General features: G+C 39.1%; 1 protein-coding gene across 4 annotated transcripts in view; it reads left to right on the forward strand.

The window, feature by feature from the left end:
* The window catches only part of LOC114661250 (BTB/POZ domain-containing protein KCTD5-like), a 47,292-nt gene extending 33,417 nt beyond the window's left edge, over positions 1-13,875 (forward strand). Inside the window, exons 5-8 of one of the 4 annotated variants that reach the window (XM_051933971.1) lie at positions 1,809-1,925; positions 8,682-8,807; positions 9,968-10,032; positions 11,099-13,875. In XM_051933971.1, the coding sequence (XP_051789931.1) occupies positions 1,809-1,925; positions 8,682-8,807; positions 9,968-10,012 (288 nt within the window). In that variant the 3' untranslated portion in view covers positions 10,013-10,032; positions 11,099-13,875. The remainder of the gene's footprint in view (positions 1-1,808; positions 1,926-8,681; positions 8,808-9,967; positions 10,033-11,098) is intronic. The other 3 variants (XM_028814464.2, XM_051933972.1, XM_028814465.2) reach the window with 3 other exon arrangements.
* Positions 13,876-26,264: the final 12,389 nt, after the last annotated feature.

Here is a 26,264-nt window from a genome sequence, read left to right on the forward strand (position 1 = left end):
CTGACAGGTGTTGTTCTGGAGTTACAAAATGCAATAGTGGATGTTTTTAAGAGATATGGCCAATGAACTAAGGAATATAAGGGATATACTTTGTGATATTGACCACAAATTAAATGAGTTCGTTAAAAAAAATGCTGCATCTCTAATTACATTCAAACAAAGTTGTAACTGTCTGATTTGGCTGATCATTTGATGGGTCAGGGTCACGTTCATCATACTACATCTGTTTAAGTATGAGCAAGCCACAATTGTGTGCCACATTATGTAGCACGCTAGATGCTTGCACAATGCATCACTTTCTGAGGACTATAGAGCAACACATTGAGTGTAAATGCTTTCTGTTTACATAAGCGGATATCTTCTCTGAAGGTGCCTTTATAGTGTGGCATCGGCACCAGTTGCCACAATGGATAGATTCTCTGGTCATTACAAAGCTCTTTGAGGTGACTTGCTATGTTTAAAAGGACTGTTTGCCTTTTGCTGTGCTAGTTGGGGGAAAGAAAAAGTGCATGTGACAGTGCAGAATTGCTGCTTTAATAGGTCCTCTTGCTATAGATGACGTAATACAAGCTCATTCTTTTGGCGATTCATCCCTGGCTGATGCAACTTGTCCAGAATCGTTGGAATAGTAATGTGCATGCAGTTGACTGCTCCGATTACATTTGGAAAACCAGGCGTTGCTGCGAATTGCACGTTGATGTTCAACCACAGTGTAAGGAAATATTATATATCTGGATGACAAGCAGATAATACCATCCCAGTGATGTTTGTGAAATACCCGATCGGTCAACATGTTCACATTGAAAAGCTCCTGTGGCTAAAAACCCAAGGGTGGACAGAACTTGCAAAGGCAAACTTTAAGAAATTGTACTCTACCTGGTCCTTTGGAAGGCTGGCACTAGTTCAGCAAACAGCACTAAGAGAATAGCTCTTGGAAATCAAAATCGACTTAGAAGGCAGTCATCATCATCTATAAATGTGTGCCCTCTTCTGATTTTTTTCTTTCCATTTGCAATGTCTTGTACGCTAAAGCAGCTATGGTAGTTGGAATGGTTTGGCTAGTCAGTGCACCATTAGATAGATAGATAGATAGATACTTTATATATTGTTACAGTATGATTACAATTAAGTGCCTTAAATTTATAAACGATTTGCAGTAATTTTTGGTATATTTCCTAAATCCTGTGTCATGTGCGTATGTACTGTTTATACATGAGGCCCCTTGTGATGATAAGCGCCATTGTGGAACTTTGCATACCCAAGAGAGGAGTTAAAAAAAAATGTTTACCTTTAGGTAGAGTTTGGGATGATCCTTTTAGCTTGTGACCTTTGTTCAGGTACTGTAATTGCCATATGATTTTTTTTGGGGGGGGGGGGGGCTCCTGTATGCACTGGCCAGTGCCAACTTTATTGATGAAACTAAATGAAAGCTACTGTAGTGTTTATATAAAAAAAAAAAAAGAGAAAATTCTGGTGTAAGTGGATGGAAAAATAAGTAAAAAGGCTCATTCACAGATATCATTGCTCTTCAGACTTGTATTGAGTTCTGCTCCATCCCTGCATGAGAAAAGATGAAAGTGCTGTTTGAGGAGTGCTAGCCTCCAGCCATTTATTCAGCAGGTATGTGTCCATTGTATATCCAGCATAAATTTCCAGATTTCTCTGTTTGGAATTTAGCCCCATACTAATAAAGTAGCAAACATTTTTTAGACAATTTTTCTAGTGTTTTTTTTACAGGTGGAGAGGTGGGCTCCGGTGTCATTTTGAAACCAAGTGATCCAACTATATGCTCTGATTGGTTGTTGCAGCTTGTCAGTATAGGCTCCCCGTACAGCTACGGGAGGGACCACCAGTCAGAATTTCTGCTGATTGTGTCGAGGGAAGTGAAGGGAGAGGAGACCGGTTTCCAGAACCGCAGCAGTGAGGTGTGTCCCACCATTCCCACAATTCCCTCTTCAACTTTATCTGCATGGCCTTCCTGACTTCCTGCTTCTTCCATTGCACTGTTGGCTTTTGGTTGTTTTGGACCTGTCAGTGGTTTTTCCATTAGCTCCAGTGGCACATGGCTTTATTTTCCTCCATTCATTGCTTTTCACTGTTTATTCTGCGTTGTCCAACTATTTTTGTATTTAAAAAAAAAAAAAACAAAAAAGAGAGAGAGGAGGCTCATGGTAAAATCCTTTGTAGTAATTATACTTCTAAATTTTATAAAGAGGGGAAACATCTACTTGTCATTGTATTTTAATGAATTCTTGGTTACATTCATACATAACAAGTGTGTGCTTAAATTCTGAAGTCCTTTTACAAATTGTTTTTCATTACTTCATTTATACTAAAGTTGATGGTTGATTTGTAACCTTAATGCAGAAAGAAATAAACATTTTCTATACATTTTAAATAATTGTTGAAATTGTTAGACTAAGGATGAAAAACGTTTACCTGTATGTACTTTTAAGCCTTTAGAAATAGATTTGTGTTCTTTTCAGCAGTGTATGTCATCCTTGACACTTAACTGACCTCTATCAGTATTTACAAATGTATTCATGAGACACAAAGTTATAAATATACAAATATTGTTAAGTTTAACTTGTAATAGCTAATTTTTTCATGTATTATAATGTTCCTTATACCCATGTACACACTCTGTATTGAACTGTTGTTAAATGGAAACTATACTGAAGTAGCATGGTAGCAAGGGACTGAAGTGAGCTTCACTCTGTTTGGCAAAAGCTTGGTAACAAAGAGAACATGATTCTAATAATGCCTTAGCTCTTACTATTTTTGTAGACATTATAAACACTGAATATACAATTTATACTCAGATGTACATCTAAGCACTGCACTTCTAATGATCTCATTACTTTAAAGATAAGGTAGGTGTTATCGTGTCCAGTTGGTAGTGGTCTTTGCCAGACACAGCCTGAAATAAAGTTCATAATCCTTTTATAGCCATGTTTGAGTTATTCTTTAGAAGTGTATCGGCTGAGCTAAACTCAACAGCCCCTTAACTTGAGGAGGATTTATGTAATACTTCATGCATGCATATACTGATGTTCTACAAAAGATCACTGAAAAATGGTAATGTGTATTATGTTAAAATTAGTAGCCATGTCCCAAACAAACCTTAAAAACTAAACAAAATTGCTTATTTGTGGAAAGCTGTGCAAGGTAGTGTGTTAAGGCAGTCAGCCTGAAAATTGGCAATAGACATCCAGAAACTAGAGACTGGGGCATTCCCAAAATATATGCATAAAAGAACTTGGGATCAAAAGACAGACTTAAGGCAGAACACTTTTGCATAGTAAAATAAGAACAGTAACCTAAATTAACTGTTGCACAGTTTAGGAATTTTAGATGAACATAAAATACTGGTGGAAATTTCTGGGTGGAAGCATCAAGGAAAGTCCCCGGTACCAAACAAAGTTGATAAAGGCTTAAAGTTTGCACAGATGAGCATAATAGTGATGCTACCGGTTGTATGGTAAGGGATATAGAGTTGCAAAAATTGTAAAGCAAAAGGAAGGGGATACCTAAAGACAGAGAAATATTGCCAAAATATGTAGGTGAAAGGATAAAAAGGATTGAAGTCTAAACTTATACCTCAGGGAGGTCTGTAACGTGTAGCAAATTAAAGGCCCCAAGTTGGCAGCAAGAGATTTTGCTTTTAGTGCTGGGAAGGGGAGAAGAGAGGGTAATCTAGGGGCAGTCATACCAGCTTCGATGGCAGTCAAGGAAGACAAAAAATGGCAGGCCACTACCAGCTCTAACCTGGGACATTATTAGGACAAAATATGGAAAGAATGTGATCTATCACAGATTAGGGTAGAAAATGTATTGGATGGACTACTTTAGTTTTTAATAAGAATGTGAAAATTGGGGATCTAAACACCAACAATTGTTTATTTCAAGGGGAAGTCGTTGCAGAGCTCTTAAAGTGAGGGAAATGTATTCTAGTCATTGGGATAACTCCTTTGTTGGAATGAAGGGAAATGTCTGGTGGCTCCCTAGATGGATTTAAAAAGTAGGAGCATCCTTGAAAGAGCCAATAGAATGAGGCTAGTTTCAGTTTTGAGTATGACAGTGAAGCTGCCAATGATTGCATGGTAAAAATATGGTCATACCTCAAATGTAAATGATAGTATGGTGAATAAAATAAGTCATGAAGAATCTAAACCAACACAGGTTTATATAGTGATCTAATTGAATGAGGGGCAGGCTGTTGGGGTGGCAAAATGCACATAACGTCCTAGTCTCTTAAAGGGAAAATTTAGTTAATCACATATGAGAGGAGAAGGTGATTTTTCTTTTGCTGTAGTTCAAGTAATACACAGCAGAACCTTATGTACTTGTCAAAAAATGTCTTCCAAATTTTACCACGGAAACTGTAATGAAATAGAATTGCTATGCCTTGTTTCTGAGAGTTAGCCAGGACAGATTTGACAAGGGGAGTAGCTCTTCTAAAGTCTGAGCTTGTAGCATGCCAGAAACTTAGTCTCCTGTAATAAGGCCTCATCAATCCTGTTGTGACACACAAGCACCCTAAACCTCTTCTGTGTTGGATCCAAGGCCGTGGATATTCAAAGTTAATATATTGTGGTTTGCCATAGGTGTGCAAAAAAAAAAAAAGAGAATATCCAGAAGAATAAAAAATATCTACATAAAACCCTCCAGCAACAAACCCAACCCCGCAAATTTACCTGTAACCGAAATCCCACCAACCAAAGTGTCTAAAACATTGTGTGTGTGTGGCATACCCTCGCACACCACCCCTGCCTTAGAAAGCAGTCTAGATGCATGTTTGGAGGAACCCAGAGCTGAAGATAGCAGTATATGGAAACACAAATTAAAAATAGAACCGAGGCAGCCATCTGCAGCTGGAGGTTGTCTTGTGGTGGGGTGGGGGGGAGGTGTTAGAAATAGGCATGAACATAAAAGTATTGTGATAGAATATTCTTGAAACAAGTGAATAAACCAGCTTTTCTAGGTCCTGCACCTTATAGGTAAACTCTTTCGAAAAATCTTATACACGCACCATTCAGCCGCAACATTAAAACCACTGAGAGGTGAAGTGAATCACATTGATGACCTTGTTACAATGGCACCTGTCAATGGGTAGGATATATAAAGCAGAAAGTAAACAGTTCTTGAAGGTGATGTGCTAAAAACATGAAAAATGGGCAAGCATAGAGATTTAAGGGACTTTGAGAAGGGCCAAATTGTGATGGCTAGATGACTGGGTCAGAGCCTCTCCAAAATGACAGGTCTTGTTCCTGGTATGCAGTGGTTAGTACCTATCTTGAACTGGGCCACTTTTGATAAGTATTGCTGTTCTCATAGCATTGTTACTTGTCAAGATTGTTGACTCATTATAGTCGCTTTGCTCACTTATCCATTAGTCTGCCCATTTCAGTGGTGGCTACATCAACAAAGTAGACCAAATTGTCTTTTACTCAGCATCCGATTTCAAAAATTCCCAAGCTGTTCTTATGTTTTTGCCCTAACAAGTCATGATGGGCCATGCCTAATTGAGTTTCACTGGACACCCAAACTTGGTTGGTTTGTTCCAGAAGCTTTTAGTCAAAACCTTCATTGTGCAACACACCTTGTTAAAGAGCATGAATACAAACTCTCTGAGAACTAAATGTGTACCCTGATCCTGTTATCTTTGACTTATTGACACTTGTACTCTTTTGCTTTTTACAATTTACATTTTTGCTTTCATTTTATCCCATCTGTCTGCTTTCTGAAGTACTAAACAAAGCAAATGTTGACCAGTGCCACCTTTTATTGAGCATCACATGAGCTTCTGAGATCTGTGCCATTCTACTGTGTAAATACAGCTTTGCATTGTACTAGCTTTGACAGGACCAAAAACAGAATTCAGACACCCTCTCATTTGCCCACAGCAGTAATATGAGAAACGTGCTACTTGATGTTGCCACCAACCATGTAATTAGTTAAAGCAGTAATCTGCTGTTGTCTGTCTCAACCTGCCCCCTCCATTGCCTGCAAATGAGAGCGTAGAGGGTTGTAGCGCTTTTCATGGCAATGCCAGAGGTGCACCCTGTTTACAAACTGTACCCCATTATTCTGTGAGTGAGGGCATATGCTGTCCAGAGAAAGATCAAATAGTGAGCTTGGCAAATAAAGAAACATGGATGGACAAATCTGTTTTCTGGGATGTGAAGCGACTCGACTTGTCTTTTTGCCCTATCCAGCAATTATGTCAAACTGTTCAACACCCCATGAGCGTAACTTATATCAATAGCTTAGCTGTGTGGCCTTTTTTATTTTTATTTTTTATTTATTTATTTTTATTTTTTTTTAAAACGGGTGCTTCAACCTTTACTTGAAAATTGTAGCAACATTTGAGTTTTTTACTATGCAACAAAGGCTAGTGTAACAACTAGTATCAAAATATTTAGTCCAATACCGTTGTTTGTTCTGTGAACTCTGAATCGTAAGCCAGTACGTCTTTGGACTGGCATACGTGCTTATTCCTTGTTCTTTAACTAAAACTGCAGAACATAAATGGGTGTTTCTGTATGCAAATGCAAACTTAGTGTCCGGAGTTCTCTGCTTCCATAATATAGGCAATGTAATGTATTGGCCAATGCATTGGCCACTCCGAGGTTACCAGTTCAATTGCTGATCCTCTGTGTGAATGTGAACAAATTGTTTTACCTGCCTAGTACCACTTGTTTTAAAAAAGACTACAACTGTTTCCACACTTATCTTTGGATTTGTACACCACCCAGGGATATTGTTCACTATAAAGGTTTTATGAACAGAAAAGGATGTCAATGGTATGTAGAATATACCCTTTAAAATATATGAAAAGGTGCAAAAAGTTAATTACTTGCATGTGTTTCCATTCTTGAATTTATGTCATTGCTTCCCTGTGTAATTATGAGTCAAAGGTCTAATTTTAAAAGTTTTCATAACTAAAGGGATTCACTGTGCATTTCACAAAAGTGTTCCTTAGTGGAACTCTCACAACATACTGTATACCGGCAGACACAGTAAAGGGCCATTCATGAGTTTTGGAGTGTATCTGGGTAATGAGGTGCTCTGCCATTTTTTTTTTTTTTTCCCCCCATTCAGTTCTCAGTATCTCAAGGTGCCCATGTACTGTATTAGAAATACTCCTAATATGATGAAATGAATATGCCGTATGTCTCATTTTAGAGTTAAGGACAATATTTTAGTATTCCTGTTGCTCTGTGATAGTCAGTGTTTGTCTCAGCTAGCTTGGAAAACTTCACTGAAATCAATGTCAGGTCATCTGGTTTGTATGATGTGTCCAAAATTGTATTTGTTGGTGGACCGTTGTATTATTTTGTTTACCTGGTAATTCCCAATTCCTGCTAATGGAAACAAAAGGAAAGTGAAATGTCTAGGTGATGCTTGTGTCATGAGTTGTTAATGTGGGGACTATTCAGCTGAGTGTGCACTACTTTTCATTTTGGGAGGCATTACCTCCACTGCAGGGTACAGTATAAAAGGTTCACTTGATTTATATCTGAAAGTCTACATTTAGTATGCATTCACAATACTTGATACTCCGTAGTTTTTGAGGGCTAATTTTATTATCAGTTTCGGTTAGTAATATTATTTAAAGACCAGGAGTTGTTTGGTTAAATTTTCTTGTTGTGCTGTTTTGCTCTTGTAAGAGTATAGATATCTGCAGTATAGTCTGTCACTATTAGTTGGTCCAAATTCATACAACTCAAACGGCACACACCATATCCCGTTGATGCATTAAGTCTTTTTCCAACAATGCAGTTTTTCTATTCAGTTTTGGGGAATAGAGACACAGCCTAAGGAAATGGGTTCCCCTCAGCATTCTTCGCATTAGCCCTTTTCATGTTGGAGCAGAATAGTTAATGTAGATTGATTTTCTTTAAATTCTGACTGGTTACATGATAGATATTTGCCAACATGTCTAGCAGAGAATGCTGTATAAAGTGAGAAACACATTTCCATCCCAAGTTACCATTAAGTCTCCTTAACACTTCATTATATGTAAATATAAAATTGTTTTTTTTTTTTTTCCTCCTGTTGTCCCATCGTAGAGACTGCTGCACTGAAAAATTCTTCCCAGTCATCTTTTGAAATGTGCTATAATAAATAACACTGGTGTGAGTCATCACATGTTTAAATTGAATAGATTACTAATATTAAATACACTCCAGGTGTGTATGTATGTGTATTATTTATATATATTTTTCTTTGTCACTTTGACTTAGTTCACTAATAGTAAAAAACAACTGTTGTAACTATTCTTCAGGATCAGTGCAGAATGTGCTAGGAGCCAGTTCTGTTTTTTTGTGTTGGGAGCTACTAGGGCACTGAGCTTCCCTCTTGTCTGTTTTCCTATAACAAACAGTTAACTTCCAGCAGTTGTCAAAGTGTTTGGACCAATTCCTTAAATGTTTCAAGTCCAGTTAAAGTTAAAACTTCAGAAGAAATCAACTGAAGCATGGTGTACCATGAGTATCCTCACAGGTAGATCAGCATATGCCAAGGATACACTCTCACTGACTCTTCTCTATTTAACTGTTTCCATGCTAGGAGGTTCCTTTCCCCTTCATTGGCTGACTGCTCAAGTATTCTGTTCCAAATATTCAGTTGCTATTGTTTTTTTTTCTCCCCCCCCCCCCCCCCCCCCACCCCCATAGCTGGTCAGCATTGGTTCTTCTTATAATTATGGAAATGAAGATCAGGCAGAATTTCTGTGCGTTGTTTCAAAGGAGCTGCATAACGCCCCATGCGGCACAAACAGTGAACCAAGTGAGAAGGCCAAGGTAAGATTCACACTCATATGAATGTTTTACAGGAATATGCACAACATCTTGTGTGGGAAGTCTGTGCTCTTGAGGAATAGTCTTCTCCTGCTACAGACCTACACACTCCCACCCTACCAATTTTCACAGTAATTTGCTCACCCCTCTTAAAGCAGTGGTTTAACTGACTTGCCCAGCCTCTATAAAAACTTTTCAATGGGTGTTTTTTGTGAGAAAATTCTGTTCAGCACAATGTACCTTGTTTCCCATTCTCGCAGTATTTCTAAAATATAAAGTTCTGGTTTGACCTTCTTCAAAGTGCTACTTTCAGTTACACTTCTTTGTGACTTGTTCCAAATACCATACAGTTCTCTTTTTGAATAGCTTGTACTCTCTTAAATGATGAAGCATACCAAACTAACGTATTTGTATGGCTTAAGAAGAGGCTGTGATGGACAGCCATGTGCTTCTGGTAGAAATCCCACTAATTCTTACTAATAGAATTGCATTGGATAGGGAAATACTGCCTCCTAGTGGCTTCACAGTCCCCTCACTTTCTTGGATCACTTGCCACATTCTTAAAATACAGTTCCCCACAGAGCATATACCTGCTTCCTATTTTCTCTGTGACTTCTTCCTCCATGAACAGCTTTCTGCAATCCCAAGACATTGTGTGCATCTTTCCCAAACAAAACAGGCATAGTGAAAATACTACATGGCTTTATTGAAGTGCCACCTGCTCTCCCAATATAACTGTGTGAACATTAATACTGATAACCCCCTATACTAGTGGTATTACAGGGCATTCTTTCACAGTCCTTGCCAGCTTATTACTATGTCAGTTTTTTTTTTATCTAGAGGACGTCTCTACTGAAACAAATAGACAAGGATGTATCTCTTCTGTTTCTCAGTGTGTAACGGATACACTTTGGTCCTCTTCACAAAGAAGTGGATAGATTACTTTTAAACCAGTGGATGCCTAGTAGTTGGCTGAGTAATATGTTCAGTTTTAAAAGTTTGTCTAGTATTTTGAAATTTTGTGCCACAACCCAAGCTGCCACGTCATTTTCCCAGGGAGCAGGGTATGCTGAAAAGTCCTTCCACATGTGTCATTATTTTTATTTTTTATTTTCTTGTCTGTCTGTTTTTGTTACTCTTGCATGCTGCATGCTGACATTCAGAGTGAGGATGAAGAAACAGATTCAGATATGAATGACTCTGATTAATTTCAAACTGAAATGCCACGGTGAGCTTACTGCCAAGGCTTTCTGACTCCCAGCAATCCCCATGGCTATCCCAGTATTCGTTCTTCCCACCACCCTTAGGTAGCACTAGGAGCTTCTGTGTTTCAGAATTCTCACATGTCACATTAATAATACTACTATGTCTTTTTATTAACCCCTCTTCCACCCCCCCCCCCCCTCTCTCTCTCTCTCTCTATGATGATGATAGGGGAAGGCGGGCATGTAGGGAAGTCATTTGAAGTTTGTCAAACCTAAAATCTACTCCAAAGGAATAATGTGCTGTGGGGGGTTTTAATATTCGGAAGAATATGTGCCATATACTTCAGAAGACACAACCTGTGTGGAGAAAATTAAATGCATATTCTTGTTCTGGAATTGCCCCATTAGGGTTTCTGCTGCAGGACAGCCACCTTTCAACTGTTCTAGGACATACTGTGGCATGTGATTATAAACTGCATATCCATATTGATATTTTACTCTGAAGTGATTCCATGGTATGGTTATAATAGAAAGATACTATGTCTGATCTTTTTTTTTTTTTTTTTTTTAAGGCATCTGATATTGCTGTGCTGCCAAACTGTTATCTGGTATACAGAATCAGTCTTGGTACATATTGCAGTCATATTTGAACTTGCATCCCAGCCCTACTTCACTCCCAAGATGGACCAAATGAGTTTAGATCTGCACTTTTAGCTTAAGAATTGGCTCTGCCTTCTCTTGCGTATGTAATTTTTTAAATGCTAGAGGTTTTTCCCTTTGGAGACTTGCTAACATGATGATGATGATTTGTTATATGTTTGAAAGTCAGGTTGCTTGGTTGTATGTGAGGCCCTCTGTCTTGAATTTGAATTTTGAACAGCAGCAGCATCAGGAGAATTTGGGTAACAGGTAATGGTGTGGGCAAGTGACACATTTTTTTTTTTTTTAAACTGGTGGTGTAAGTCTAATACACTTGGTCATATTTAATGAAGGAAACACATCAATGTTACTTAACTTTCTTTGCATAACTTGAATTAAAGGGCACTCAAAAATGCAGTGTTACCCAGTGTGCTGATTTTTGTTTTTCAGATTCTGCAAGAAAGAGGCTCACGAATGTGAAAAAGTTCCATGGGACGTTTGCCTGTCTATGTATGCAAAATTAAATACGCAAAAAAAAAAAAAAGAAACATATCAGCAAGTCAAGGCTAGACTGTTCAGAATCTGCCTATATTACCACCAGGGGTTGATCTCAACATTATAAGAGTCAAGAGCCCCACACTTCCTGGTGTTCACCTCTCTGGACTATTTCTTAAAGTGAAAGACAGCATTCACTTCCTTGGAACAAATTGGGGTTGTGGTTTAATGTTTTTTTATTGGGGGGGGGGGGGGGGGGGGGAATAGGCAAACTACCAGATTGGCTTGATTATCTTTCTGCCAGCACATCTCTGCAGTTTGCCTTTCCTTACTTCCTTCAACATTTTTGCTTGTGTTTTTTTCCCCAGATCTTTTTTTTAAATCTGTAAATTGAAAAGCTACATGGAATGTACATTTTCTTTTATATTAATTTGCTAAACCTTCTTGAACTTTATTTTTTAATATATATGAAGAAAAGGGAGTCGTGTCACATAGACTGCAGAAAAGAAAAACAGGTGATCATGATTATACAGAGAAAAATTTACTGTTCAGCATTACTGCTTCATTAAAGCTGTGCTTCCTCAGATTGGAAAAATGAGAGAGAGAGAGAGAGAATGGGTGAGTGAAACTTGAGTTTAAAAGGCACAGAGATCCTCCTGTTTCCCTATGTAGAATGTTTTACAAAATGACCAAAAGGGTATCCTTCACCTGATCAGGTGTAGAAGGCAAAAAAAAAAGATGTTGTGTGGGATAAGTTACTTTTCAAGAGTCTGACTTCAAATTTCATAAGCATGTTTCAAGGTGTCAGTTTTCCTGTTGGTTACTATTTGTTTTTGAGCATTAGAAACATTGGAAATGGCAGACCACTGCTGGTTTGTTCTTTCACTCATTTGATTCTGTTAGACTGCACAGAGATCAGCAATTTTGTGTGCGTCTGTCATTGTTCATTTTTATTATGTAAATTTCACATCCCCTTCTATTTACCAACAAAGTTGTTCAGAGTGTCTCATTCTCAGGATGATGGTCTTGAGGTGAATTTTGTGGATTTGTTTTTCTTAAATATCTTCCAATATGACTTGATGCTTTTCTAATATTATTATATTAACCTCTTTAGAGTATTGAGTGGCTTATATTAGAAAATGAAAAGAGACACACAAGCTGGTGTAATTGTTTGAAAAACTTTGATGGAAGTCAGATTTCTGGAACATTAATGTGCTAGGTCTGGTATGTTCTGTGTATTATGATATTTGTAAATACTACATTTGTAATGGAGTTTTTATGCATATAAATGACAAGACATGAACTGAGGTTGCCTAAGGAAATTGATAGTTTTTTTTATATATATATATATATATATATAGATAGAATATGTATTTATATTTATATATATATTGATATATAGAAATAATATAAATTTATTTCAGTGCTGGTCAATCTCCATGTAAAATGGTTTTTATACATGAAACCCTCAACATCCCCCTCATAATTCTTCCCCCATCCCAAAGTGTGTCTACTGTACACCACACCCCGTTACCCATGTAATGTGCACTGGCTAGTGCCAGTGAGCATCAATGCACGTGTATCAATTTGTTATATAAGCATATGTGGGGATCCTTGTGTATATTTTTTTTTGTTTGATTTGAAATGTTGTACACAATTAGTTGATAACCTCAGAAGAGCTGTTTATTTAAATTAAAAGTCGGAACTCTGCATTTTTATAATGCAGAATAATGTTGTTTTGTGTGAAATCACAACACAAGTTTCTAGTTTTTCAGTGTGGCATGCAGTTCACTTTGAAATGCTGAATACCTTTGTTAGACACAATGCTCTTGCAGTTACAGTTCTGAAGGCATTTATTCGCTTTTTTTCTTGCTTAATAAGTAGCAAAAGAACTTTGGCTGCACCTTGCAGGTCATTTTTGCAATACGTCAAATATGAACAAAAAGGGCTTACTCAATTTAAAGCTAGTTATGCACAATATTGTGACGATTCTTTAAATTACAGATGACTGTTTGTTTACAGTAGCAGCGACAAGTGCTTTTAGTGACGTTTACTGACACTTTTAATGCTGCTTCCTTTTACAAATGACTTTACTGTTTTTGTGTAGTTAAAGAGAATGCAAGTTTCCTCTTGCGTCTGTTTTTAAGGGCAGCAATATTTTATTTTTTTTTTATTGGTGTGTGTTTGTGCCTATTCTTGTTTGACGTGTTCTGATTGGGAGGCATTTTAGGGCTTGCCCTCAAGTAATAGTATGCATTCAGAGCAAAGCTGTGGCTTGCTCAAAAGAAACTGGATATGGGAGCCACGGACTTGAACGGGACCTTGGAAGCACCTTTTCTTTGGAAGCTACTTGTGTGCCGTCTCATATACAAGTCTGTGCCCACAACATTCAAAGCTGTTAATTCCCATTTGGAATTTGTCGTGTTATCCTCAAGTCTTTTATTGTGTTATGCTCTTAAGTCAAATCAGTTTAAAGCAAATGGAATGCAGGCACTAAAACCAACAGCTGAGAACCTGTTTTGCACTAGGTTAACGTCACTACTGTTTTTGATTCAGAATTCTTTCCTATTAACAATTTTTGTATTTATTAACGTTTGGGCAAAGTGTGTGTGTGTGTGTGTGTTTGTGTATATATAATGTACACAAAGAAGGTGGAAACAATATTTTGTAACCCTAATAAACATGGGCTGTTAAACACTTGTTTGTCAATTAAATGTTTACACTTCTCTTCATTTTTGTGTTGTACTTTTTGTCATGGAGAATGTTGGCTTAAACCCACAGAGGACTGACTTTCACTCTGATACCTCTGTTCACTTCTCTTACGGTACCTGAAATTCAGACATGGCCAACACAGTCTACTGAATTGTGTTCTTAAATTGGTAAAGGGCAACACTACTGCCACTCACTTTTGGGGACCCTGGGAGGTTTAAAACCCACCCCCCAACCTGGTTACTCACCATGTGTGTAGTTTTTTTCATTTTCCAAATTAATATGGAAATTTCCTCCACCTGTACTGTGCATAAAAGTTGCCTAGTGTATCTTCTAGTTTTGGTGTTTGCCTTAAGCCCAGTACTGGTCAGTTTCCCCATAAAGGCCAGCCCCCGAAAATGGGTAGATATTGATCATAAATTCAAAAGAGGAGTTAATCTAGTGAGAATTTATTAGGATTATTGTAGAAGTTCACAGCTTTTTCAGCCATCACCATGAAAATATTGCTTTTACATGGACAACAAAGGTTGACCAGTTGTGTTTTGATTTTGTGTGCTTTTAATTCTCAGCAGCCATGGTTCAGAGATCTTTGATTTAGCCTTCCAGCTTTGTTTTCCTGGGTTAGTTTTTATCATCTCCTTGAAACCAATGACCTCAGTTCAGTTGTAACTAAACAGATGTGTTTATTTCAATCCCCTTATTTGCTTCTGCTTTAAATAATGGAACCTTCTATCTGGTGGGTGCACCAAAGTGTGTAGGGAGCTCAAACCCCGTACTTGGAAGTCAACAGTTTTGTGTTCCTGTGTTTGTCGGCTTTTATGCTTGTTTGGCTTGGTGTAGCTCCAAGTTTATTGTAAATGTTCATCTTTCTCAAGCTTTGTAATGTTCATGTTTGTCAAATAGATTATTTTTTTCATTTAAATAACATTTTTTCATCCTGTATTTTGTATTATTACAGGTTCCCTCCCAGTATGCTTTTGGTGTGGAGTTCACGTGTTGTCTTACAATACACCATTTGATTGGATGTTGACTTCGAAGTGGTCCATTACAAGTGAATGTGGTGTGCCCTTGAGTTCACACCATTGTGGGATGCCAGCTTTCCCTTACACCCATTGCTGCTGGCATACGCTTTACCTCTTTGTGTCTATATGCTGGAGAAAGTGGGTTCAAATGTTTGCTGTGTAACTTTGTTGGTGGGGAAGTCTGCAGCAAGGATTTCAAGAAATGTTATATGACAGTTATGCATATCCATGTCCATACTGAATCCAAAAGGGCCAAAATTTTTAACTTTATGCACTGTAGGTCTAGAAAAGTAGGCTTGTTGTGGTAATTTTGGATTAATCATGCCAGCTGTACCATATTTGTTCATGTAGTTTGAGAATTCAGAGTGGCAAAAATGGACTGGAAGACACTCTTGGATGAGAATTAACAAGGGTAAATCAAAAAGTGAAGGGAATTTGGAGATTACATGACGAGAAGATTATGCAATACAACATGCTTCTGGGTAGTTCAAACATCCGCGCTGCAGTGCTGCATGTGTAGTTGAAGCCAAAGTCCAATGAACATGGACACACAGCTGTGGGGGTTACACAATTGTTGAACAATGCACTGTAGTGAGATTACTTTAGGCAGAGGGAGGGAAACCTGTTGAAATTCACCAAAGGATGTTGGCTTAGTTCGGAAGTAAAAACAGTGTGACTCAACCAAGTTTCTTAATGGATTGAAAGGGTTAAAGTGGGAAGAACAAGTGTAAATGATGAACCCCCATCTGGTTGGCCATCAGCGTCACGCATACAAGGCCACAATGACCTCATGAATGCCTTCATCAGAGAAGAGTGCCGGATTATGCTGTCCACTGTTGCTGCACATGACCTAGTGCCTAATGACATGGGATACCCAAGCATCTTGCTGATCTGCACAAGCCAGCATCCTTCATTAATTTTCAGCAGGGGTTACTCCCTCTGCTCAAGGAAATCAAACTATGGCATGTTGTTCAACAAAGGTTCAAGCCTGCAGCAGAGTATCCATGTTTATTTAACCTTGGCATCAGCTAGACTAATGGTGTGCCACACACGTTCAAACTACCCTACCCATAAGCCGTTGTGTGCATGATGTATCGTCAACTTCCTTTTGTTGCAATTACCGTATAGATTTCACACGGCCTTTATATTTTGATTTACCCAGGTCCAGGAGGATTGTCTGTGCAGGGACCCATCTTATTTTGCTCTATAGGGTAGAATGAGCCATAAATAGTTTCCACTATGTTGTCCCAGTAGCCTTTGTGAAGCCCCTACTACTATATGTATTTGCTTGTTTAGTTTCCTGGACCAAAATATGTGAAAAAATGTGGAAGACGGGAAGGGGTTGTGGTCGTCACTATCTAGAAGGCCAAATCTCTGTCTCTGTATCAATAGACGTGCTTCATTTCAGTACGAATAGTACCGCATGAATGCTGGTATACAGAAGGAAATGCTTTAAGAAAGGACATTAAATTAGGAGGTGGGTAAGGTCACCTAGGAGCAGTGACAGTGGCATTTTTCATGTTCTCTCCAGGTACTTTCTTCAGTTGTGAAGGAGTAAGGGTGCCACCTTCAGACTCAGTCCTTATCCTGCATCGGTGCCCTAGTGGTTGTGGCCTTGTTTCCCCTTGTGCTTACATTGGGATAAGCAAATCTGTAAAATGATAAAGTTAACTTTCCATATGATTCCAGTAGAGTTTTTTACATTTTGAAATGTTGGAAGGCTGCATAATGCAGTGGAGCGTTGTGACCAGGCAGCCTGCCCTATGAAAAGTTACCAGAACGTCTCCCCGCATAATGGGATTTAGTGTGATAACTGATTTCGATAAACTTAAGTGCAGTCTTCAAAGAGGGGCAAAACAACACCCACTGCTAATGAGGCTTTGGATGGATAAGGAGATGTCTCTTTACAGGTATGCAGGAGGGCTCAGAAAAGAAATGTGACCGAAATCAGGGTGGGCATCTAACTTTGTGAAGTCTTCAGTCTCCGTAAAATCCAGCAAGAAATAAGATGGGAGAAATGTGGACATGAGAGCTTAGACTTTCAGTTTTACTTTAACAACCTGCAAACCAATTGGCAGGAATCAGGAATAATGGGTATGGTATATGAGCCCCCTGCTGTAGGAATGTAAATTTCATTGCAGACAATTTTTATAGCAAAACTAGCCAAAGTACCCGCTGATGTTGCCTGGGTATACTAGGTCCCCTAGGGTCAAAATTTTGGATTCCAAAGAAGTTTGTCTTGCATACGGTCATAGAGAGTGACTATGCCAAATTTTGGTCCAGAGAGGCACTCTGTAACATACTGTGTTTGTGTGATATAATATATACAGCAGTGTGCAAACGTTTTTAGGCAGGTGTGAAAAAATGCTGTAAACAAAGAATGCTTTCAAAAATGGAAGTGTTAATCATTTATTTTCATCAATCAACAAAATGCAGTGAATGAACAAAAGAGAAATCTAAATCAAATCAATATTTGGTGTGACCACCCTTTGCCTTCAAAACAGCATCAGTTCTTCTAGGTACACTTGCACACAGTTTTTGAAGGAACTCGGCTGGTAGGTTGTTTCAAACATCTTGGAGAACTAACCAGAGATCTTCTGTGGATGTAGGCTTCCTCACATCCTTCTGTCTCTTCATGTAATCCCAGACACACTCGATGATGTTAAGATCAGGGCTCTGTGGGGGCCATACCATCACTTCCAGGACTTCTTGTTCTTCTTTACGCTGAAGATAGTTCTTAATGACTTTGGCTGTATGTTTGGGGGTCATTGTCCTGCTGCAGGATAAATTTGGGGCCAATCATACACCTCCCTGATGGTATTGCATGATGGATAAGTATCTGCCTGTATTTCTCAGCATTGAGAACACCATTAATCCTGACCAAATCTCCAACTCCATTTGCAGAAATGCAGCCCCAAACATTCAAGGAACCTCCACCATGCTTCACTGTTGCCTGCAGACACTCATTATTGTACTGCTCTTCAGCCCATCGATGAACAAACTGCCTTCTGCTACAGCCAAATATTTCAAATTTTGACTCATCAGTCCAGAGCACCTGCTGCCATTTTTCTGCACCCCAGTTCCTATGTTTTTGTGCATACTTGAGTCGCTTGGCCTTGTTTCCACGTCGGAGGTATGGCTTTTTGGCGGCAACTCTTCCATGAAGACCACTTCTGGCCAGACTTCTCCGGACAGTAGATGGGTGTACCTGGGTCCCACTGGTTTCTGCTGGACATCTTCCGATTTCGAAGGGTAATAAGCTTGATGAGTCTTTCATCTGCTGCACTAAGTTTCCTTGGCTGACCACTGCGTCTATGATCCTCAATGTTGCCCGTTTTTTTGTGCTTCTTCAAAAGAGCTTGAACAGCACATCTTGAAACCCCAGTCTGCTTTGAAATCTTTGTCTGGGAGAGACCTTGCTGATGCAGTATAACTACCTTGTGTCTTATTGCTGTGCTCAATCTTGCCATGACATGAAACCGTCTTCCACAACCTCACCTTGGTAGCAGAGTTTGGCTGTTCCTCACCCAGTTTGAAGCCTCCTACACAGCTGTTTCTGTTTCAGTTAATGACTGTGTTTCAACCTACGTGTGACAGTGATGATCATTAGCACCTGTTTGATATAATTGGTTGATCATACACCTGACTATAATCCTACAAAATCCCTGACTTTGTGCAAGTGTACCTATAAGAATTAATGCTGGTTTGAAGGCAAAAGGTAATAACACCAAATATTGATTTGATTTAGATTTTTCTTTTGTTCGCTCACTTTGCATTTTGTAAATTGATAACAATAAACCATCATTATTTATATTTCTGAAAGCATTCTTTGTTTACAGCATTTTTTCACAACTGCCTAAAACTTCTGCACAGTACTGTATATAAATATAGATTGATGTGTGTGTATGTATGTGTGTGTTTATAAATTTCTGGTGTGCAGTTTGCACGTTCTTCCCGTGTCCGCTTGGGTTTCCACCCACAGTCCTAAAGTTAGGTTCTCTGTACTTGTTTCTTCCTGACCGCTCCGAGAAGAAAATCCAGAGGGGAATCCGTGAGATCATTTTATAAGGACATGTTACATCCCATAACTTTGTATGACTCTAAAAGACCATCCATTTCATGACAGTTGCCTGCCTTGTTACTCCCTAAGAAGATCCTGCAAAAAAACAAAAACAAAACCCTTGACTATAACTCAAGGGTTGTGTTACTCAGATGCACCAGTGCGACATCTTCTGGAGAACTGGGTGCAGTACACTACAAGAAAGACATGGCAGCACTTGTAGCTGTGCAAAGCAGAGTAACCCGGTGTATCCCAGGATTTAGGAACATATCCCGCTGTGGAAGACTCAAGAATTAAACCTGTTGAGGGAACCTAATCCAGGTCTTCCAAGGCATTGATAAAGTAGATTCAGCAGGATTCTTTAAACTAAACAGTTACCCGCGTACTCGTGGACACCAGTGGAAGTTAAGAGGAAGGGCATTTAGAACTGATGACTGGAAGCACATCTTCATGCAGAGTTGTGGGAATCTCAAAAAAACTACTGAGACATGTTTTTTTTTGGGGGGGGGGGGGGTACACTGTATTAATCCCACTTGAAGAAGAAACCTACGCAACTTCTAAGAAGTATCTGGATGAGATATTGGGACAGCTTAGCTATTGGCTAAACCAATGACCCTGATGGACAGAATGGTCTCCTCTCATTTGTCAAATGGACTGAATGGTCTATTTGTGAAAATTCTTATGTCAGCTGCAGCTGCTGTATGTCATGTTCAAGTTTTGGGAGGGGATATCCAAGGTCAGGTGACAGATGCTGTTTCTCTATGGGTGAGACATTGGGGTAGCTTACCCATTAGTTAAACAAACATCCTTGATGGCCTGAATGGTCCAATTTCTTATGTAAATACTCTTAAAGGACAGTCATACAGCTTCTGTACCTTGGTTGAATCAAATCCCTAATCTGAGGTTCTATGAAAATTGTTTTTTTGATCTTAAATCACTAATCTTAGGAAACTTCATTCTTAAATATGTCAATCCGAGTCCATTTTGTTTTGTCATTCTGGGGTATTGAGTGTTATTTGCTTAGAGAAAAGTAATTTAAATGAGTTTAGCACAGGGAAAATGAAAAAAATAATTTATGGAGGCACCTTATATACTGTATATATTGTATATACAGTATATATTGTTTTTACACAAAGAAAGCAGACCCTTGTAGCTTAAACTAGATCTCTACGCTGCAGGAATGACTCTATAACTTTCTCCGTATCTCCATCTAGTGGTGTTAGTACAGAGCACACCACCTTAGCAACTGGACAGACACACAAATACCTTTCTTATTAAGGTGGATAGTAGATGCATATTCCCCAGTGTTTTCACATAAACCCTGAATGGTGATAGTGAGATAAAACAACTTTGGCTAACTCCTCTTCAGTTACAGAAGGGTGTGTTGTTTCTTCACCAAGTCTCACCCTTTAGGTCTGTGCTTATATCAGTCTTTGATCGATCTTTCCTGCGGTGGGTTGGCGCCCTGCCCGGGATTGGTTCCCTGCCTTGCGCCCTGTGTTAGCTGGGATTGGCTCCAGCAGACCCCCGTGACCCTGTGTTCGGATTCAGCGGGTTAGAAAATGGATGGATGGATGGATTGATCTTTCAAATCCATTTTCCATATGCAGTTATCACAATGAAAAACTATATAGTTTTGACCCCAAGTGTTGCCCCCTAGTGGCCAAGGACTGATAGTGTAACAGTATAAGGCAGCAAATTGATCTCCATCACTGATTCATAGGGGTTGTCTGTAAATGACAACACAGTGTTGCGGCATAAAATTGACCCCCCAACCCCCACTCTCGTCACATTTTCTCACAGATCCCTTAACCCCCTTCCAAGTAATGACGTCAAAAACTTGGGGAACTTAACAGCTTATCAGTCTGTGTTTTACTAAAGCAAATTATCATTAGCAGTGTGCCCAGTTTAAGCCTTAACCCTGCATGCTGCCACTTAGTAAGCACTTTACTGTTGTATAATCAAATAATACAACAGTTTTTCAGTTTGCTACTTACTCTGCCACAATGACAACATGTGATCTGCCATTGTGCAAACATTGACACAGCTGACATTAACATTGTTTCAGGGAACTGAGTCCTCCTCGGTCCAGATCACCTTCATCTTGCCACTCCACACTTTCTCCTTTTTCTGCATGTGTGATTACCGATGGCGATGGGCAGCCACTGTCACTGGTCGTATTTGGTTGGAACTGCCTGATGTTTGTGCATTGCTCTGTGCCATCACCAGCCAGGGAAAATATCGATAGCACGTCTTACATATTCTGTCACTTAATACGGACCAGATTGATGAAATGTATGGGCAATGTGTAAAAGAACATAATGTTATAGCTGAACCCTGAAGCATGTTGTTCACCTTCAAACTCAAAACTGCAATAAGAGATGGAGAAAAGTCTGAATTAGCATAAGCTGCCTTGATTCAGGGGGCTCATAAGAAATGCAATGATTTACTTCATGAGGTAGAAGTACATAATAAACAAGAACAGATGTGTTAAATATTTAAAATCTTAAAATGTGAGCTACAGTTTAAATGTCAGGAGGTCAGTCGTTTTACAACCCGCTATATCCTAACACAGGGTCATGGGGATCTGCTGGAGCCAATCCCAGCCAACACAGGGCGCAAGGCAGGAACAAACCCCAGGCAGGGTGCCAGCCCACCGCAGGGCACACACATGCTAGGGACAATTTAGAATCACCAATGCACCTAACCTGCATGTCTTTGGACTGTGGGAGGAAACCGGAGCACCCGGGGAGAACCCGGGAAGCAAACCCAGGTCTCCTTACTGCGAGGCAGCAGCGCTACCACTGCACCACCATGCCACCCACAGTTTAAATGCTTAAAGTCTAAATTTTCTCAATTGTAATTGAACTTTGTCATATCTCATCCTCTGACGGAAGACCATAGAGGGCTAGATCACTAGTAAAGTGTCAAAAATCACATCAAATTCATAATCATACTGACCTTGAAATTGTCTAAAATAATACCTCACATGCTTATGATTGAAATTGGTTAACTCTTAGGGGGCCAGGACCACTAGTAAAGAATCAAGTATCACTTTTGTGATCATCAACTTTGAAATTGCATAAAACAACACTCCACTTGCCTATATCACTGATAAACCATTTTGGAAAGTTTTGTGAAAAGGAGTGACTTTGACCCGTCGTATCCTATTGGGGGTGAACCCCAAGGGGTCGGTTGATATGGCCTGCACAACTTCAAGTCCTTCAAATCACTTTTGCTGAAGACATCTATTGGTTTACAATTTGTCAAAAGGGTGTAATTTACCGCTCAAGCTATGGTACAAAGATGCCCTAAAATACATTTTGTGGGGTCTACAAAGCTAAAAAAATATGGGGGAAACCACAAATTGCTTGATGTCTTGTGTTACTAGATATAATGACAAGTTGAATGGTATACAGGGTGGTCACCTCCAATCCTGCCGGGAGAGTTGCAGTGGCTACAGGTTTTCATTCTTGCTATTTTCGTTGTTAGTGACTAGTTTTTGCTACTAATTAACTTCATTTATTTCCAGTTTAAAACCCAGACCCTTTAAAGCAGGGCTGAGCAACATCAGTCCTGGAGGGCCGCAGTGGCTGCAAGTTTTTGTTCCAACCCAATTGCTTCACGACAAGTCATTCACTACTGATGAAGCTCTTATCGCTCAACAGACATTTTTCTGCTTCATTTTAGTGGTCTCGCTTGTTAAGATTTTGAACCCTTAATTGCTTACTTTAGTCTTAAACAGCTGAATTCACTTTTTTATCTGCTCCTTAATAGCAGTAAGACACAAATGGCAAAGGAACCAGCAGTTCTACATCTAGCTTATCTCCATTTGCACCCGTGTGTATTCATCGAATTAAATACTCCAGAAGAAATTGAAGAGAAAGTGAAGAACTGAAAATTACTCATCCATTTTCGGCTTCAAATCATTTGGATGATACATGTATCGATAGAAAGGAAAAAATAAACTATGATTAAAGAATGAACTGACATGGTAGAGTTAAAACATTAGCAAGCCATGAAATTAAATAAGATCTGTTATTGGTGAGGATTGGCTTCTAATTAAGCCATTGGGTTGGAACAAAAGTGCACAGATCGGAGATGGCCACCAAGGTATATCCTATGTGAGGGTTTTCTTGCACCAGCAGTGATGGGAAATGAAGCCTCTTGAAGCTTTGATGGCTTTTTTTCTATTTGTACCGAAAAAGATCTGAAGCTTTGAAGCTTCAGCCCCAGTATGAACAGCGACGTCTGGTGGTTAACTGATATCAAAGCAAGCACTCAAAGGCACAAGTGAAGCAGCACTCACTGTCTCAGTCTCGTGTCACCAGTTAAAGGTCAGAAAAGTCTGTGTTCATTTTATTCTGCTAAGGTCCTTGTCCATTTATACTATTTAACATTTGAACGCAGTTTTTTGCTGTTAGTCGCCATCGGTCACCAAAGCCCTCCAAATCTCTCTCTCCTCACAACCCAACATTGTTCAATGAGAATGATGCAGTTTATATAGGCTACCTGTTAATTTAGTGCCAAAGCTGTCAAACCGACGAAGCGCTGTCAAACCAATAAAGCGCGCTGTGAAGCACTGATAACGTTTAAAGCTTCAAACGTCATGGGTCACGTGACAGCGATGTTTCGACATAAGCACTGACACAGTGATTCGATTCACTACGCTTCACGCTTTTGTATCATTTTCCCATCTCTACGTACCAGTGAATCAGGAGGTGCTGGACAAAAAAAAAATACAAAACTGTGATTTGAAAGCGTTCATGATCCTTATGAACACAACTTGTGTGTAGTTACAAATGTTGCTCATTCAGGCACCATTATTGCACTGGTGTTACAGTGACTGATGGCTAAGCTCTATATATACTGTGATATACTGTGGCACCACCGATGATGTTGGGTTACCTGCTATGCACGACAGCAGACTGGGCATCTCTATAGAAACTCAAGACTTGAAAGTACAGCTGGCTCTGACCATAATCAGTGTCCGTTACCTTACAGCTTTGTGGCATCACGATATGTCAACCCCACACCCTGTTTGTCACATAGCTTCAGGGTGTGGCGTCATTTATGGATGGTCCTACAGTGTACTCCCAAGTGTCGGCACCCGCGCTAGCAGAGGCCCACCATTCCGAAAGCCAAGTGATGTTTTTTTTCAGTATTGGTGTCTTTGTGTTAATTTGCAGTGCGGGTGTTTACTACCCAATTGTACACCAATCCTTTACTCTTTGTAATAGTTTTTTTTATTTTCTGAAAGTGATTCTGTTACATTTGCATCCAACTCTCAGTATCCACATTGCAAACAGCTATTCGAAATCTGCATCCAGAAAAATGTAAAAAGTGCATGCATGACAGTGAAAGGTTTAAAATGCCCACTCATCCAGAAAAGATGAAGAGCACACAACAGGCTGTCATGTCCCAGGGCTGTTTGCTGTTTAAAACTGTTGTGCTTTTGATTTTTTGCTGTTACTCTTGGACCATTACCACATGGAAAATGTTTACAGAGAAACTGAACAAGAACAGTGCCACTGTCCCCTCACCATCCCCTCCTCTTGACATCCAAATGCAGTTCAGTTTTTCAGTTGGTAAGTAGCCATTCTTTTCAAATTTTATTTTGCTCAGCATTATATCCATTCATTATGCGTTTTAAATAACCATTGCAGTGTACAATGAAACGTAGCGTACTTTGTTTCTGAAAGTAAATAAAATGGTTTACTTTTATACTGCAACTAAATAGACACACTTTTGAATTTGTGAAGTGTTACACAGGCAGGCCATTAGCGGAAATCCCTGGCGAACTGTAATGCAGGTGACTCAGACATTTTATTAACCAGGTCAATAACTGGCTTCTGACAGACTGAACTTTCTCAAAGATGATCCAGACAAAAGGAAAGCACAACCACAGCCTTCAGTTGGTTTATAGCCCCTTTTTGATATGTAAATGTCACACTTTGGACTTGCTAAAGTACACTGATTTGTTCTTGGTATTCAGCAAGACATTTTAATGCTATAACATTGCATGTAATGTTTTGTGGCCTTGAAAAGTCATGAAAAATGTGAAAACTGAGGTTGAGAATGTTACATGCACATTTATCTGGCCATGCATGATGTGTCAACCTAACTAATTTTCTTGCGCATAAGAATAAACTATTAAATTTATTAACAAGTTTGGAAAAAATAAGTGCCTACTACATCTCTTCAAGCAACAGCGATTTAACTGTTATACAATCGAGCCTGGATTAAGAATCCAAACTAACTACCTCTATCGATTACACCAGAGTCATGCATAAATTATGAATGTCACTTATGCAAATAATAAATCAGGTACAGCAAATAAAGTAGAAAAAGGTCCAAAACTTTATATTGGGTCAACTTCACCTTCCATTTTTTTTTGTTTGTTTGCATATCCCAATGAAAGAGTACAACATCACATCTTCTGGAATGCAGCTTTTGTTCTGATACTGTATTTAACCAACATAATTTAAACATTTTTTAAAAAGGTTTTGCCACTTTGTGGTAAAAAGATGATATTTAGTCGAGTGTTTTGGTGTCAAATAAAGTAAAAGACCGAAAAGGGGTTCTTTGTTTGGGTTGGCTTTGTTTGGTAAGTCTTTACTCCTGGTTGCCTTGTTGTCTGCCCCATCGTTGTTCTCGTCTACGTCTGTGACTCCACAGAACTGGACTTGCACGCTCAAGTTAAAGCTGCCAGCCCTCTCTTGACTATCTGTGAGGTCACTCTCATTGGTCTCAACTGTAACATTTGTGACTTGTTCTAATTTCTTATTCCAGTCATAATTTTATTTCCTTTTTTAAATGTCTGGTGTCGTCTTCAGCACAAGTATCTTTTGTTTCTAACCTTTTAACTTTTCACTGCACTACTGGGCTGTTGTTTGGAATGACCACCCAGTTGGATGCTTTCTCTTTTGCGGTTTGGATAATACATTAAATGTACAATCTCACAGATGAGATCTATGAGACATCTGTTCTGATGGTGTCCCAGTTATTGCTCCTTTAAATGCTTTGTATTTATGTCTGATTGGATAGGCTTATAATTGCCATTGACCCTGACCTGAGCGGCTATGTTGTAAGAAGAACATGAACAACCTTTCTTCGAGGAAATCGTTCTTGGTAGGCAACCAGGGCAAACTGTCATATTTGGATTGATCAATGGGTGGGCTGGACAGAGTATTGCTGTGGTTGCATGTATTATCGGCGAAAACGTGGGCTTTTCCCGTTATTTGGTATTTTTTTCTTTTCTTTAATTCGCCTTATACAATTTATTGTATTACGAATTTGTTTGTTTTTGCATACCCCCTCGGATCAGAAC

Source organism: Erpetoichthys calabaricus, chromosome 11 (genome assembly GCF_900747795.2).
Source record: "Erpetoichthys calabaricus chromosome 11, fErpCal1.3, whole genome shotgun sequence".
In the NCBI taxonomy this organism is placed as follows: Eukaryota; Metazoa; Chordata; class Cladistia; order Polypteriformes; family Polypteridae; genus Erpetoichthys; species Erpetoichthys calabaricus.